The sequence below is a fragment of the Sardina pilchardus genome, chromosome 1 (assembly GCF_963854185.1).
Source record: "Sardina pilchardus chromosome 1, fSarPil1.1, whole genome shotgun sequence".
NCBI lineage: Eukaryota > Metazoa > Chordata > Actinopteri > Clupeiformes > Clupeidae > Sardina > Sardina pilchardus.
In genome coordinates, this window is record NC_084994.1 from 2,194,079 (window position 1) to 2,212,255 (window position 18,177).

An 18,177-nucleotide genomic window follows, 5' to 3' on the forward strand; every position below is an offset into this window, starting at 1 on the left:
AATGCTCCCCAGCGCTGCTCTTCCTTCCCGGTTCTCCTCTCACAAACTTCAGGGCTTCACCCTCAGCCAATGACAAAGCGCCTTTTAGTCAAGTGTTCCACTTGTGGAGAACGCGGTAGTTCGGAGAGTCCACCAGCTGTAACAGCAAATGCTGCAACATCGACGAACTAGTGCGACAGGAACAAAATGGATAGGCTATTGATGAAAGCAAGGTAGCCTTCTAGTGACGAGACTCGTTACGATAAAGGCTCTCATTCAGTGGTGTGAATGTATTTTGGATTCAAACAAAAATACATAGCCTACAAAAATGCGCTTTATAAATAAATTTGACTTGACTTTGACGAGGGCCAGTCCTGTGTGATTTGCAAGGTAGCCTATGCCTTTCCCCCGGTGCAGCACTGCGAGGAAACACCACAAATCTTAACTAACAAAAGCAAACAATATGATGAAGTTCTAGGCTACAAGGCAAGAGGTCCGAAAGTTGCTCAACAACACAGACATCTATTAGGCTACGGACACCTTGCACAATGCGACGCCATACCCACATAACAGCCTGATCCAGAACCATGATCCGAATCGCTCCCAAAATGTAATCGTTTTGTTCTTGGGTCATTTCAGACGTTTCCTGAAAATATCATTTAGTTATCTTGCTAATAAACAGACAAACATAACCTCCTTGGCGGAAGTATTAAGGTAATAACAGAGGCAATTGCTTACCATCTAGGTCATTCCACGTCAAATCAACCAGAGCGCACGCACTTGCGTCTCAAAAAAATCCGAAAAAAATACCATGCGTGCCTATGTTACCCAGGAGACACTCTGTAAAATGGTTTTGCGCTAAGATCAATACTTTTCAAGTGACAGCCAGTTTTACGGGGGGAGGGGGGTGTCAAACTTGTTCTGCCTCTTTTTTTGTCAAAGTTCACAAGCTCATTGCTCAAGAACTAGAATTTGTAGGAGGCTCAAATTGGTCATGCAGATTGCTGGTCTCTCTAAGCCAAGAGCAAAGGCTCTAGCAAAATTCTGCTCAAATTTTTGTGATAATTGGCAGTCGCCACATATGGTGATGGTCATGAACTGAGACTAGAGGCTTAGGCTACTGGGTTTGCAATGCTGGTGTTTAAAATTGTTTGTGCTCAATGAAATTCATTGTAAAATGTGAACACAAATAAAGGTATTAATGTGTGTGTGTGTGTGTGTGTGTGTGTGTGTGTGTGTGTGTGTGTGTCTGGTAGTTGTGTGGAGAGGAACCAGAGATGTGTGTGTGTGTGTGGGGGGGGGGGGGGTGTATTTATCTGTATTTGTTGGTATTTTATTTAGTTATTTATTTGTCTTTAAGTCTTGTCTTCCTTGCCGTTTAATCCCATTTTTTTCCCAGACATGAAAATATCAAAATCATGTGTCTTGAGTAACCCTTTGAAGTAATCAATTACTTTTTTACAAATTTTAAATTTTTAAATTTCACAATTGTGACCGTTCACTCATGCTATAACAAAGTTCACATATTTCAATTGCATCCCTCCATACTAGACACCTTAAAGATTATGTGTACCCAAACTCTTTGCCCTATTTTTACATAAACATACTTTTCTAAGCTTTAGTTTGGGAGCTTTTGGGTGGAAATTTTCTGGTCAGGGTGCAACCAAAACATAAGCAGCTCTGACCATGTGACAAATTTGACTTTTTGACTTTGTATGCAGCAGCAGGCTCACATTTGTTTGGGAACAATAATGTGTGTACATGTGTTAATGTGTTTTTGTTTATAAATTCTGGTCCGGTTGCAATTAATCACAGAATGAAAGTGAACCGCACTAAGAGAAGAAATAATAATAAAAAAAAATTGGTCCGGACCAAAGCAAGTGAACTAACGGATCTTCCTGGTGTGAATACGCCCTGAATGAATAATGCAACAAGGACCACGCATGTAAACTGCGTTGTTTGTTTATTCTAGGCTACACAATGTACTGCAGCAGCAGAGCAGGGTGATGCATTGGAGGCTGCGCATGACACGTGTTGCATTTTGCAACTTTGAATAGAATAGAATATATACTTTTTTGATTGTTGAGCCTTGTTTCTCTGCATTTAACCCAATTTAACCGAATTAGTGAACACACAGCACACAGTGAACACACAGTGAACACACAGTGAGGTGAATCACACACTAACTCAGAGCAGTGAGCTGCCTGCCCAACCAGTGGCGCTCGGGGAGCAATGAGGGGTTAGGTGCCTTCCTCAGGGGCACTTCAGCCGTGGACTGGTCGGGGATCGAACCGGCAACCCTCCGGCTACAAGCCCGAAGCCCTAACCAGTACACCACGGCTGCGCCACAACTTATACATCTTGTTACGGATGCAATATGGGTATGCATTGCAATATGAGTCTTGAATTGGATACCATGCAGGAATTTGCTAGGATCTCAAAACCAGATTATGAATGTGCCTTGCCATAGAGAAACACATGATAGCATTGGATCATGAACATACTATGCCACAAAAGCACACAAAACATGTGGTAAGTCAAGCTATTATTTTTGCTGTCACTTCCTCTGTTGTATAACCTAGAAGAATGTGTATGGATGGATAGCTCTGTGTCTCCTCTTTCATCTGAAATGTATCAACATACTAGGTCACATTATTGAAAGTCTTATGTCAAAGATATTCCATGAATTAAACTCTTCATCTGGTACTTTGGGGTTAACTGTAACCATTTTTGAGGTCGTTTAAAACGCACCAAATCAACAGGCCACCTGTTCACCATTCACCATTCAAATTAACAGGCCACCTGTGCACCATTCAACAGCCTCAGAAAATGGCTACAGTTAACCCCAAAGTACCCTTCATCTTTCCAATAGTCTGCTGATTTACTGTAGGCTACTGCACCGTGTTAAGGCAGGTTTAGACTTGCTGCAGACAACGCGTTCGTGTTCGCATCATGGCTGCCTCGCGTATTTTGCGGTCGTTTGGTCGTGCACGTCGTCGCAAGCGAACATGACGCGTCCGCGAGATGCAATACTGATAAGAAAGTAGGGGGCGATCACTCCAAAAAAAGGTGACTGCAAGATGCATTATCGACATCGAAGCTGGGGGCAATCATGAGAGTAAACAATGGCACATGGCCACATCACCATCTGATGTTACTACAGCTGAATTACTATAGTCTCCCCCTGGTGAAGACCTCCAGTTGGGTGCGTAATGCTGCAGCGAGTCTGTACACAGGACACAGTAGGTCGCACACGGGCGCATACGTTTACGCTTGGTCTAACAACAAGTTTAATCCCAGCCTTATGCTGCCTGAAAACATGCGTAGCCTACACGAGTTGACGTGAGAAACGTAGCCACTGCTCACATTCAAATTGATAAATGCCATGCTTCGCGAAATGAGCGTTTGTTTCATAAATGAGAGCGACCGTGTAAACATGCGCTCACTCACACACACACACACACACACACACACACACACACACACACACACACACACACACACACACACACACACACACACTGTTGTAACATGTTTTACGCGCGCGCACACACACACACCATGTTGTAACATGTTATAGGCACACACAGAGAGAGAGAGAGAGAGAGATAGAGCGAGAGCGAGAGAGAGAGAGAGAGAGAGAGAGAGTAACATGTTTTAAGCAAAGTCAAATGTTCTTGATCCTAAATCTCTGTGTCGATTGTTTAAATGTCTCAATCCGAACCTACAGTACGTGTTTGCTGATGATGTTTTGTTCACAGTTTGCGCAAACTCTGGGCAACACACACTCACCCACAGGACCGAGAAGAGCTATTAGCAGATGACAGCAATACATTCTCCGCTTGATGGAGGCATGAGAGGTATAAGACATGTGGAACAGACTTACTATGGCAGATTCCTTCCTGGTCCACGCTATCCGTAGCCTATGCTTAGACGTGTCCGCCGACGGACAGTTGTCTATCTCCGAGGATGCACGCGGGCGATGTCAACAGAACAATCAGACACGGTTGACCAAGCGAGACGATTCAGGTGAGGGGAATGTCCTGCATCTGTTGCGAGTCCGGAAGTAGTTTAGGAAGCAGGTCCTTACTCCAAAGTTGAGTTATTTAAAGACTGAAAGAGTGTTGGAGTGGTCGATATCATTGTCATCACTTTTTCTTATTGCTCATTCAGCAAACTGTGGTAGGCTAATGAGAAACAAGGAACCGAGAAGACAGGAAGCGACTACTATTTAAAAAGGAAGTAAGGATAATTACTAAGGGAACCCCAGATATCAGACAATCAGTGAAAACCTTTTATTGCCCCGAGGGGGATTTGTCTTGCACTCAATGGAGCAACATTGAACATTTAAGCATAGACAACAATAAATAACAATAGGCCTACATAAATAATAAAAAGACATGTAAAACATCTAATAACATTGAGGACGTAGAGAATACAGAACATTATCAACAACAACAAGATCAACACAGCAATGGTGATATGCATAGGGATATGCAGTCCAAATGCATCAGTCCGGTAACTACTATCTCTGAACGTAGGGAAGGCCCATTCACGTGAAAGGAACTTTGTGCAGCACTCAAGCCTTGTAATAATTGAGTTTAAATCAAATATTCTTATGTGTCAGTAATCTCTTTGTGGGTTGAAAATATGATTGAATGAAAGCTTGAAGGAACTGTTTTCACTAGATCCGCTTTGTTCTGATGATAAGAAGTTATCCTGTTTACAATATCCTGCCCGTTTTACACATGTTCGGTTGGACAGAAGCCAGGGCCAAATGTTTTGCTAGATAGACAATTGCAGTTTTGGATCATGTGTGAAAAGATGTGGCAAAGTACTGTACATCCAGAGACACTTCTTGTGTAAACTCATACAGTAGGCCTACAGTATATAGAAGGAGGCACCAGACATAACTCATACAGTAGGCCTATATATAAGGAGGCCAGACATAACTCATACAGTAGGCCTATATATAAGGAGGCCAGACATAACTCATACAGTAGGCCTATATATAAGGAGGCCAGACATAACTCATACAGTAGGCCTATATATAAGGAGGCCAGACATAACTTATACAGTAGGCCTATATATAAGGAGGCCAGGCATAACTTATACAGTAGGCCTATATATAAGGAGGCCAGACATAACTCATACAGTAGGCCTATATATAAGGAGGCCAGACATAACTCATACAGTAGGCCTATATATAAGGAGGCCAGACATAACTCATACAGTAGGCCTATATATAAGGAGGCCAGACATAACTCATACAGTAGGCCTATATATAAGGAGGCCAGACATAACTCATACAGTAGGCCTATATATAAGGAGGCCAGACATAACTCATACAGTAGGCCTATATATAAGGAGGCCAGACATAACTCATACAGTAGGCCTATATATAAGGAGGCCAGACATAACTTATACAGTAGGCCTATATATAAGGAGGCCAGGCATAACTTATACAGTAGGCCTATATATAAGGAGGCCAGACATAACTCATACAGTAGGCCTATTTATACCACTGCTTGGTCAAATTTCCTATTGTGATGCGCTATTTGGAACGTGCATTATTTTTCTTTATCTCCCTCAACAATGGAATTCTCTTCTCTGATTGGCTGATGGGGTGGCCATTAACTTCGTATAACCTGCTACCTATGAAGTAGTTCCCGTATAACACTTGAATATTAATTCGCCAAACTCGTTGCGAAGTTTAAATGAACTGTCACGTTGCATCCAAGCTGAAATACAGACGTGCAGAACCATAGTAACATTGTAGCATATGACGGAGGTGGATTGTAGCTAGTTTGATGCCATGTAGGCTATAAAAGTAGCGATCTTTCAAAGTCAAAGTTAATCAGAATCCTGGGATATGGCCGCTTGACAACGGGAGAGATAGAACTAACGACTGGCTTTTGGCCGTAGCAACCAGCCATTTAGAACTAACGACTGGCCTTTGGCCATAGCAACCATCCACTTTAGAACTAGTAACGGCAGTTTTGTCCTGCAAGTAGAAAGTTGATATGTGGCGGAAAGTAGTCCCACAGTCAAGACAGTTTTAGCGATGTTAACGGACGCAACGGTGGAATAAAACTATGTTCTAAATATACAGGTTATGAATACAAACGGGAGATAAGCGGGATAACGGCCTTCGAGGTCGACCGGTTCGATGGAAATAATGGCACGGCGGAGGTAACTCCGTCTCCGTGCTTCGCACGTCGCCGGAGTTCTAGACCTCCACCTAGCCATTATTTCCATCGAACCGGTCACCTCGTCGGCCGTTATCCCTTACATATACCGCACGGCTATGAAGTAGTTCCCTTCTTTTGGGCTTATTACACTTGAATATTAATTCGCCAATGTGAATGTAACGGTAAAAACAGCAATGTTGTATCTAAGACGGCGGCAATATAAACGAAAATGATAGTAGCAGTGGTATAAGCGGGATAATCAACTCCGCGCCCTGTGCGTTTATAGGAAAATAATGCACTTATCGAAGTGTAAAGTCCCCTCCGCCTGCGGCGTTGGGTCCTTATTACCACTTCGAACGTGCATTATTTTCCTATAAACGCACGGCGCGTCATTGATTATCCCTTACATATAAGGAGGCCAGACATAACTTATACAGTAGGCCTATATATAAGGAGGCCAGACATAACTCATACAGTAGGCCTATATATAAGGAGGCCAGGCCTATATATAAGGAGGCCAGGCATAACTCATTAGAGTCTTGGTACAAACCATTTTGTGTTGTATCCTTCTCTCTCTTGGCAAAGATAATACAGTTGCCCCCAGTGGAACTCCAGCTCATATCTGTCCCCAGTGGAACTCCAGTCTCTTGCTATCTGGAATAGGCTGGAATGCTGGGAAATGTTAGCCTGGCAAGCCAAACTACACATAAATGTATAGTCTGGGGTCGGATCATTCACAGATTGAAGCCTGTGGGTGGGATGAACAGGTGTCTTTCAAACTGCCTCTGCACGTAATAGGACAGCATTTGTGACCAATCGTAGCCAGTCGGCAAAACGACAAATACAGTACATTCTTCTTTAAAACGAATGACTTGAGTGCTTCTTTCTGCTTAACCTTCAAAGAAAAGCCCAAGTCTAACTCTTCCAAAGCCGATTCAAACAAGCTTGTGTAAAGACGTCACTTCTCTGGACCAATGAGGGAACAGAAAGAGGTCGAAGGAAAATCCGTGAAGCAGCCGCGCACTGTAGAAAACATCAATTGATTACAAGCTCCTGCTAAACCTAATAAAGCTGATTCCGCTGAATAGGGAAAGTTTCAGTTTAAAGTAAAGTCAATAACCGTAGTAGGTTGATAAACCCACAGTAAGCTGTTAAGGAGAATGCCTAACTGTTCTCATGACACTCGTTTAGTCCCTAGGAATAATGCTTGTATCTTCCTCGGCCGTTTTAATCGGGCAGTTCCTGAACACATTACTAGTCCCGGTTGCTGAACTCGGGCCGCTTTGAGCTGCAATACTCTGAAACCCAATGTGTGATACGCCTGGTCTACCAAAACCTTATGTTAGAGGGCTCAGGCTGAACTAAGGTGAGGCCATCTCGCACGGACCAACCACTGGGGAACTGCTCATCGCTAACTCCGGTGCAATAGCCAGTTCTTCTGCAGCTTACTACTTCAGCTGACTTAACTTCTACGGCGGCAAAGCTAAGTCCCAGCCTTTCACCGTGCCAAACACCGTTACCTATCACTACCACTCTGGTCTCTAAGTACAAGAAAGGCTATGCGGATCAGCATAACAATTTATTTGTCAGGTACAAGTTAAGAATTTAATACATTACATTACAAAAAAGCATCTAAATGAATAATATGAAAGTTACAAAAAACAGGTTAAAGAAATACTTAGGCTATCATACAAAAAACAGTCAGAGAATGAAAATACATTACCAGCTCAGAGGATTGATGACTACACACCTACTGTAAGTGTGGGAGCCCTGGCTATAGTGACTCCCAGATTGGTGAATTGACTATCCTTATATAGGCTACAAAATGTTTGATTGGTTCAGACAGTGATAGAGGTTACATGAATGGAGATCACATGATGAGTACTGTAGGTGAAACTGAGACCATTGTTGTAGTGAAACCACTAAATCAATCAAGACATGACAATACATTTGGTTACATTTCCTGGTCCAAGTTAACTTCTGAGGACCTTGGACAAACATGTGACAGGAGGTCCACAATAGGCCCACACGTAGTACCAAGATCAAGAGTTTACAAGAGTTTACATATGATTGAAATGAATGTCATCAGCCTGGGAATTAGATCCTTACACTCACTTCGTTAGCCTCATCCATCTTTTGTTTTTTTCTATGGTTGTGCAACACGGTCTCACACCCAACTCGTCGAACGAGGATGCATGGTCCAGCCATGGACCCTGGCGCCAATATCGGAAGCCGAAGGTGAGCTAAGGCGGGCTCAAGGACTCCGTACACAGATAGAGCGTTCTGATTGGCTAGGCTGTCCTGGAGCCGCGCAGGCTTGGCCTCAACGGTGCGACCCTAGACCATCCCGCTAGGCAAAAATATTTTTGGCCGCTAGGGCGCGTCTAGATTTAGGCTAGGGAAATGTTCCAACTCATAAACAAATGCACGCAGGCACACACATGTGGCAGGGTTGACTGTGTTTCCCTGAATTTCCCCACTGTAGCTAATTTCCTTTAAGTTCGATGTGCACATTATTCCACCCATCTGGGTCTTTTCTCATCCCCTCATCCCTCTCTCCTCTCCTCTCTTATCATATGATCTCTTTTATCATCCCTCTCTCCTCTCCTCTCTTATCATATGATCTATTTTATCATCTCGCTCTCCTCTCCTCTCTTATCATATGATCTATTTTATCATCTCGCTCTCCTCTCCTCTCTTATCATATGATCTCTTTTATCATCCCTCTCTCCTCTCCTCTCTTATCATATGATCTATTTTATCATCTCGCTCTCCTCTCCTCTCTTATCATATGATCTATTTTATCATCTCGCTCTCCTCTCCTCTCTTATCATATGATCTCTTTTATCATCTCGCTCTCCTCTCCTCTCTTATCATATTATCTATTTTATCATCTCGCTCTCCTCTCCTCTCTTATCATATGATCTATTTTATCATCTCGCTCTCCTCTCCTCTCTTATCATATGATCTCTTTTATCATCCCTCTCTCCTCTCCTCTCTTATCATATGATCTCTTTTATCATCTCGCTCTCCTCTCCTCTCTTATCACATGATCTCTTTTCTATCATATTATCTCTTTTCTCATCCCTCTCTCCTCCCCTCTCTTATCATATTATCTCTTTTCTCATCCCTCTCTCCTTCCCTCTCTTATCATATGATCTATTTTATCATCTCGCTCTCCTCTCCTCTCTTATCATATGATCTATTTTATCATCTCGCTCTCCTCTCCTCTCTTATCATATGATCTATTTTATCATCTCGCTCTCCTCTCCTCTCTTATCATATGATCTCTTTTATCATCCCTCTCTCCTCTCCTCTCTTATCATATGATCTCTTTTATCATCTCGCTCTCCTCTCCTCTCTTATCATATTATCTATTTTATCATCTCGCTCTCCTCTCCTCTCTTATCATATGATCTATTTTATCATCTCGCTCTCCTCTCCTCTCTTATCATATGATCTCTTTTATCATCCCTCTCTCCTCTCCTCTCTTATCATATGATCTCTTTTATCATCTCGCTCTCCTCTCCTCTCTTATCACATGATCTCTTTTCTATCATATTATCTCTTTTCTCATCCCTCTCTCCTCCCCTCTCTTATCATATTATCTCTTTTTCATCCCTCTCTCCTTCCCTCTCTTATCATATGATCTATTTTATCATCTCGCTCTCCTCTCCTCTCTTATCATATGATCTATTTTATCATCTCGCTCTCCTCTCCTCTCTTATCATATGATCTATTTTATCATCTCGCTCTCCTCTCCTCTCTTATCATATGATCTATTTTATCATCTCGCTCTCCTCTCCTCTCTTATCATATGATCTCTTTTATCATCTCGCTCTCCTCTCCTCTCTTATCACATGATCTCTTTTCTATCATATTATCTCTTTTCTCATCCCTCTCTCCTCCCCTCTCTTATCATATTATCTCTTTTCTCATCCCTCTCTCCTTCCCTCTCTTATCATATGATCTATTTTATCATCTCGCTCTCCTCTCCTCTCTTATCATATGATCTATTTTATCATCTCGCTCTCCTCTCCTCTCTTATCATATGATCTATTTTATCATCTCGCTCTCCTCTCCTCTCTTATCACATGATCTATTTTATCATCTCGCTCTCCTCTCCTCTCTTATCACATGATCTATTTTATCATCTCGCTCTCCTCTCCTCTCTTATCACATGATCTATTTTATCATCTCGCTCTCCTCTCCTCTCTTATCACATGATCTATTTTATCATCTCGCTCTCCTCTCCTCTCTTATCACATGATCTCTTTTATCATCTCGCTCTCCTCTCCTCTCTTATCACATGATCTCTTTTATCATCTCGCTCTCCTCTCCTCTCTTATCACATGATCTCTTTTATCATCTCGCTCTCCTCTCCTCTCTTATCACATGATCTATTTTATCATCTCGCTCTCCTCTCCTCTCTTATCATATGATCTCTTTTATCATCTCGCTCTCCTCTCCTCTCTTATCATATGATCTCTTTTATCATCCCTCTCTCCTCTCCTCTCTTATCATATGATCTCTTTTATCATCTCGCTCTCCTCTCCTCTCTTATCATATGATCTCTTTTATCATCCCTCTCTCCTCTCCTCTCTTATCATATGATCTATTTTATCATCCCGCTCTCCTCTCCTCTCTTATCATATGATCTATTTTATCATCTCGCTCTCCTCTCCTCTCTTATCATATGATCTATTTTATCATCTCGCTCTCCTCTCCTCTCTTATCATATGATCTATTTTATCATCTCGCTCTCCTCTCCTCTCTTATCATATGATCTCTTTTATCATCTCGCTCTCCTCTCCTCTCTTATCATATGATCTCTTTTATCATCTCGCTCTCCTCTCCTCTCTTATCATATGATCTCTTTTATCATCCCTCTCTCCTCTCCTCTCTTATCATATGATCTCTTTTATCATCTCGCTCTCCTCTCCTCTCTTATCACATGATCTCTTTTCTATCATATTATCTCTTTTCTCATCCCTCTCTCCTCCCCTCTCTTATCATATTATCTCTTTTCTCATCCCTCTCTCCTTCCCTCTCTTATCATATGATCTATTTTATCATCTCGCTCTCCTCTCCTCTCTTATCATATGATCTATTTTATCATCTCGCTCTCCTCTCCTCTCTTATCATATGATCTATTTTATCATCTCGCTCTCCTCTCCTCTCTTATCATATGATCTCTTTTATCATCTCGCTCTCCTCTCCTCTCTTATCATATGATCTATTTTATCATCTCGCTCTCCTCTCCTCTCTTATCATATGATCTATTTTATCATCTCGCGATCCTCTCCTCTCTTATCATATGATCTATTTTATCATCTCGCTCTCCTCTCCTCTCTTATCATATGATCTATTTTATCATCTCGCTCTCCTCTCCTCTCTTATCATATGATCTATTTTATCATCTCGCTCTCCTCTCCTCTCTTATCATATGATCTCTTTTATCATCTCGCTCTCCTCTCCTCTCTTATCACATGATCTCTTTTCTATCATATTATCTCTTTTCTCATCCCTCTCTCCTCCCCTCTCTTATCATATTATCTCTTTTCTCATCCCTCTCTCCTTCCCTCTCTTATCATATGATCTATTTTATCATCTCGCTCTCCTCTCCTCTCTTATCATATGATCTATTTTATCATCTCGCTCTCCTCTCCTCTCTTATCATATGATCTATTTTATCATCTCGCTCTCCTCTCCTCTCTTATCATATGATCTATTTTATCATCTCGCTCTCCTCTCCTCTCTTATCATATGATCTATTTTATCATCTCGCTCTCCTCTCCTCTCTTATCATATGATCTCTTTTATCATCCCTCTCTCCTCTCCTCTCTTATCATATGATGTCTTTTATCATCTCGCTCTCCTCTCCTCTCTTATCATATGATCTCTTTTATCATCCCTCTCTCCTCTCCTCTCTTATCATATGATCTATTTTATCATCTCGCTCTCCTCTCCTCTCTTATCATATGATCTCTTTTATCATCTCGCTCTCCTCTCCTCTCTTATCACATGATCTATTTTATCATCTCGCTCTCCTCTCCTCTCTTATCACATGATCTCTTTTCTATCATATTAGCTCTTTTCTCATCCCTCTCTCCTCCCCTCTCTTATCATATTATCTCTTTTCTCATCCCTCTCTCCTTCCCTCTCTTATCATATTACAGTATCTATTTCTCATCCATCTCTCCTATCCTCTCTTATCTCTTTTCTCATCCCTTCTTCTCTCACTCTTCTGTAGCTCTTCTCTTGTTCTCTCTGTTCCTCCTCGCTGCAATCTGATAGGCACATGCTCAGAGGTCTGATAGAAACCCGCCTTCATACACACTCCCACACACACACTCACATGCAAATACGCCCTCCAACAGGCCTGATAGACCCACCCTCTCACACGCAAACTCCTACAGGTCTCAGTGAGACGAACCTCACCTTCATTCAACTACGACTCCTACGGGAATTCATAGATTTTAGAAATCTAGATACTGCATTGGGCTCCAAAACGTCTGTCGATAGCGTTGCCATCTTTATAGGGGGCAACAATCGAGCAGTAAATCTAAATTAACCCCGCCTTCATACAACTTCACGCTCCTATAGGCCACAACAAGATGATTCCTGCCTGGCAACATGAAGGCTATATGAAGGGAGGTTTCTGTGGCGATTGAGGAAATCATCCACCTTATTTTGGTGCAGCAGGCAAAGTTGACAACTGCATTAAGGGGGCTACAGCCACTATGGGTGCGATTGATAGGCGATATCAGGACGAGCACTATACAAACTGGTTGAGCTGTGTGAATGGACTACGTGCACTGCGATGTCTTCTCCGGACTTTACTCGAGGATCAGACCCAGCTGTTTCACGGAATGCTTGTGGAAAAACTTGGTACAGAAAGCTGTGTAAATAATTGTGACATCATCTCAAAGAATGTGAAGCCAAAAGAGGTAATTTGACAATGATAACACATGCATAGCTTGAAAGAATACATATAGAAGCAGTAAATATAGAATCATTGCTGTAAGGACAATGGCTACACTTTTTGTTTGTAAATAGCACCATTTAAAGGCTTAGTAATAGCAATGACAAGGAGTTAAGTACTGATGAAAGGTAAAACACTTCACACAGAATAAACTGCTTGTCTAATCAAATGAAAGTGTTCTTAATCTCATATCAAGATCAAATAACTAGTTGGTATTGTTTTCAATATAAAGAGACTTACGTACTAGTGCTTTCTTGTAAAATCATTTGACTTAATTTAAGAAAGGTTTGATGCATTTTTAAGACATCTCTTCCTGAAAATAAGTACATTTGTCTTGATAAGACTCCTTTAATCTTCTTAAATTAAGCCAAAATTATCTTTTGTGAGAGTGCTAGGTAAGTCTAAATACTAAAAACAATAACAAATATATTTGTTTATCTTAATATAAGATTAATGATACTTGCATGGTTACACTGCAAAACGATAAAATCTAACCAAGTGTGTTTAATATCTTAAGATCTTTTGATCTTGATATAAGATTAATGAGACTTTATTAGATAATCAGTTGTTGCAGTGTATCAGTAAGTCTTTCTATTTCAGGAAAGCAAAAGCTATGAGACAGATACACAGGTAGGTAGTTTAACTGGTTACGCATGTTTCTACTGCACTGGATGCAAATCTAGTCAGGCTTCCTCTTCTCATACTGGCGAATGACAGTTTTATAAGTAGTTAAGAAAAAAGAAAACATAACCCCAGTTTACCACCTCGCCAGTTAGTGCATCCATTCGCACAATAATCTGGCATGTTGTTTTCACCTCAAAACACAAACTTTCGTATAGTAAAACTGGTGACGTCCTGGCAAGATCCTTGACTACAGAATGATGTCCTTGTTCAGCCAGTAGTTGTAATGTCACATGCAAAGTATGAGTTGCAACAATTTTTCACCAGAAAACGGCTGTGAATTTGTGCTCTCAATCTTCATTCAGTGATGCAAAGTATTTCAACATACTGTAACACAACATACAAACTGTATATAAATGTAGGTAGTAGTAGTAGTAGTAGTAGTAGTAATAGTAAGAGTAATATTAATAGATAGATAGATAGATAAATACTTTATTGATCCCAAGGGGAAATTCAAGATGATATGAGTAGATCATGTTGACGTGTTCAATTAAAAGTAGCTCACAAGCTTAAATAATTGTGTGCACCCCTGACGTACAAGTCCCACATAGATTCATCCTTTCAAAAGTATCCTAAGTCAGATCTTCAAAGGTTATTGATCTATTTAGGTTGTTTCCTTGTGGTAAGAGTGTTTGTGTTTTTCTGCTGCCAAATGTGTGTGTGTGTGTGTGTGTGTGTGTGTGTGTGTGTGTGTGTTTGGGCTGGCTGTAGCTTCCCACTGTGTGTGAGGTGTGTTCACAGTGGAGTCGTCAGCTGCTGGCCAATCACAAAGCTCAGGGCATCCATATCTATTGGGATAACTGCAACCCACAACACTGGCCAGAGAACAAGTGGGAGGCGGCCAAGGTATTCATTCTATCACTCTATTATTCTATCACTCTATCACTCTATCACTCTATCACTCTCACAGGAATACTGTAATACTGTCACCCAAAAGATGCTCTATCACTCTGACATGGTCTGTTCCCACAGGTCTACATGCCAGGTGGCCACAAGACTCATGTCAAGTTTGATGACTTTGACATCGCTGCTCTCATCAACCTGATGAGCCGTTGCACTCACTTTCATCGACTCATCAAAGCCAGAGGGCTCCAGAAGGTGAGTATCCTGTTAAGCGTTGATTTATTTGACATGACAAGGTGAGGAGTCTTCATTGCACAGACCACCATCTCACAAACTCATCCAAATCTCACAGCCTTATCTGAACTATCATCTCAATCTCTTTCCAACAAAGTTCCGACCATGTCAGAAATTGCCCATCAACGTGTGTCCCTCTCCTTTCTCAGCTCCTTGAGAGTGTGATAGAGGTGAGGAATCAGGTGATGCACTCTCCAGACTTCACCATGAGCAAAGGAGACCTCAAGAAACACCTGGAGAAGATCAAACGGCTGGGGCGGGTCCTCGAGCCATATGCCCCAGAGATGAAGAGCCTATCAGAGGAGATTGGCAAGGTGAGTATCAAATCAGAGGTCTGGGGCGGGTCCTAAAGCCATATGCCAAAGATGAGGAGCCTATCAAATGAGATGGACAAAGTCAGATAACTCTGAAATGTTATGTGGTTATAAGTGGGGAAAATTAACCCCACTTATACATTACCCTTGTACATCTCTAATTCAGAGATGTACAAGGGTGCTGATTGACCTAATCCACTGACTGGGTCTCAGGAGGTCATTCAGGAGATGAACATTAGAGGTGCTTTGCTGAATATGTACAAAAACAGATTTTGTTTGAGTTGTATTTGTCCGTATATTCTTGCTTTTTAAAATTGAACATTTCTGTATCCAGTTATTGGCTCTAATGAAGTTGCTCAGGACTCAGGAGGTGTTTAACGGGTGGTGGACATTTCTTTCCTCACAGGGCACAGGACACCAGAGTCTGGAAGAGTTCAGAGAGATGGAATTGTTGGTGATGGTGGAGGAGATTGGCTTCATCTCAGTGTCTTTCTCAGATGTGGGCACAACTCACTCTGAGGTAAGAAATGTCTGAAAGTGTGAATAAAGGCTGTAATAACGTACATCTGACAATTGAAGTATGTTTGACAACTAAAGTTGGTGCCATGCAAGAAACATAAGTAAAGAGAAGTCAACTGTTTGTATATTATTGAGTTGTGTTAGAGCCGTGTGTGTGTGTGTGTGTGTGTGTGTGTGTGTGTGTGTGCGTGTGTATTACTGAGTTGTGATAGAGCCATGTGTGTGTGTGTGTGTGTGTGTGTGTGTGTGTGTGTGTGTGTTTGTAGGAGAGATCCCAGCAGCTGATAGTGCTGGTGGACAGTCTGTGGTCATTCGTGGAACAGCACCAAGACCTGCAGCAGGCCCTCAGTATGCAGATGGCCTACCTGCTCTCGATGAGGGAACACAAGGAGCAGCTCATGGAGGCTCTGGCCAAGGTCCAGGAGAATCAGATACAGCTCTATCAGAATATAAATCAAATTCAGCAATACGAACAGAAGATCTTGGACTATCAAAAACAGATAGAAAATCAACAAGAAGTACTAAGTCAACGGAATACTTTTGCCATGCGTAAGGCTAGAGAGTCCAAAATGTTGAGTTTGTTTGCACTTATTTTGGCTTTTCTAGCAGTTTTACTTCTGTTGATATTGGTTCATTTTTGATTTGAGACTCACCAGTTGGAGTGGATTGGTGAATGAGACTGTAATGTGTGTGTGTGTGTGTGTGTGTGTGTGTGTGTGTGTGTGTGTGTGTGTGTGTGTGTGTGTGTGTGTGTGTGTGTGTGTGTGTGTGTGTGTGTGTGTGTGTGTGCTTGCTACTCTTATTGCAACTCTGGGACATGAACTAGTCAAATAATAGACCATTTTAAATCATGGGGCTATTGTCTAAACACTTTTACCTAATCTGAACACATCCATTATCATTGGAAAACAGTTTTAATACTACTAAGACTACATACTGCAAATGTAATATACCTTTTCAGCAACTGTGTGTGTTTTGTCATGAAAGAACATTTGATTGAATTGAGTATAGGATTCATGGAGTCAGTAAATCAACTCCCATGTATACGTCTCCCCCTGGTGGCTATAGTTATTAATATATTAAAGTCATGAAGACACCAATATCCAATCAGTCCCCTTACAAAAGGTTGTCAAGTTTAGTTTAGTTTAGTTTATTGGTTTTGTTTGACAGGGACCATGCATAGAATAACTTCTATACCAGGGTTAGCTAAATAGCTAATTTGCACCTGTAGTCCCTGTCAAGGTGACAGGAGGAGTGGGAAGTTTATAAGGTGACATGGAATATACACTACAGCACAATAGCGCAACCTCAGACAATTGAGTATAACTTTAGTCTAAAAACCATTAAGGAAAAGGGGGAAGTTACTAGCCTGGGTTTTCCCATACTGCCTTGCGCGGTGATTTCAATCCCGCTGCTAAGCCAGTCTGGAAACTAACGCCCAAATGTTCGCCTGATGTTGGCGAACCAATCACAGAACATCCGAGAAGTTTCCGTTGCCTTCTAGCGTCTACATTCGACGCCAAAGGATTTACGGCAGCCCTTAGCGTTGCATACGAACGAGTTGGGTGAGCTATGCGCATTTGATAGACATCCGTGGCGCCCAATGAACGGATCTGGGCATTTTTTCAAATACGAGAAAATGAACGTCTGGTTGCCAGACCACGTCTCATTTGAGAAGTGGGAGGCGTTAGCCAGGCTAGGAAGTTACTTCATAAATAAGCAAATAAATACATAAGTATTAAGACAAAGTATTTAGTAGCCCCTGGTTTTCCAGCCGTGGGCTAAATACCACTTCACCCTGTAGGCTACAGTTTTGACTCACCAGCATACCAGGAGCACATAGTCTGGCTATAACTAGACCAGGCTCAATCTCATATTTCTACTGCACAAGAGGTATGATCAATACATAGTTCAAATGACTCTGTATGTATCCTTCAACCAATCAGACCAACGATCTGGGTGCGCCTGGTGGGTAAGCCTGTTTGTGATTGGTTCCAGCAAACGTGGACTGGAAGCAGGAGAGTTAAATGTGCAGGTTTCCAGCCTGAGCTGCAGGGCAAAATCCAATCGCCAGCAGATCAGTCTGGGTTTACCACACATCTCTCACACTCTCTCTCTCTCTCTCTCTCTCTCTCTCTCTCTCTCTCTCTCTCTCTCTCTCTTCTCTCTCTCTCTCTGGGTGCCTCTCATTCGTCTTTTTATACATCCTTTCTTCCTCGGTCCTCGTCCTAACTGATCTAGATAAAGAATGATGGGGCTGCAACAATGGGATAGTCTATCCAGTGTTAGTTATAGATCAGTGGGAATGAGCCAGGAGGACCGAGCATTGAGGAGAGAGGTTGAGAGGCTCTCTCTCTCTCTCTCTCTCTCT

At 41.8% G+C, this 18,177-nt stretch overlaps 1 protein-coding gene across 1 annotated transcript; it reads left to right on the top strand.

Annotated features, from left to right (window-relative positions):
* The first annotated feature begins 13,072 nt into the window (after nt 1-13,072).
* Nucleotides 13,073-16,563, top strand: LOC134080914 (uncharacterized). The gene is made up of 6 exons (XM_062537530.1): nt 13,073-13,120; nt 14,548-14,682; nt 14,809-14,934; nt 15,123-15,287; nt 15,694-15,807; nt 16,073-16,563. Exons 3-6 carry the CDS (start codon nt 14,815-14,817, stop codon nt 16,445-16,447), a joined length of 774 nt encoding a protein of 257 aa, XP_062393514.1. The 5' UTR covers nt 13,073-13,120; nt 14,548-14,682; nt 14,809-14,814; the 3' UTR covers nt 16,448-16,563.
* The last annotated feature ends 1,614 nt before the right edge of the window (nt 16,564-18,177 follow it).

Bases quoted from the DNA above. Each gene is read 5' to 3' on its own strand.
- LOC134080914 (XM_062537530.1), top strand. From the start codon at position 14,815: ATGCCAGGTGGCCACAAGACTCATGTCAAGTTTGATGACTTTGACATC. The intron at 14,935-15,122 runs GTGAGTATCCTG...CTCCTTTCTCAG, and splicing joins AAGCCAGAGGGCTCCAGAAG to CTCCTTGAGAGTGTGATAGA. The intron at 15,808-16,072 runs GTAAGAAATGTC...GTGTGTTTGTAG, and splicing joins TGGGCACAACTCACTCTGAG to GAGAGATCCCAGCAGCTGAT.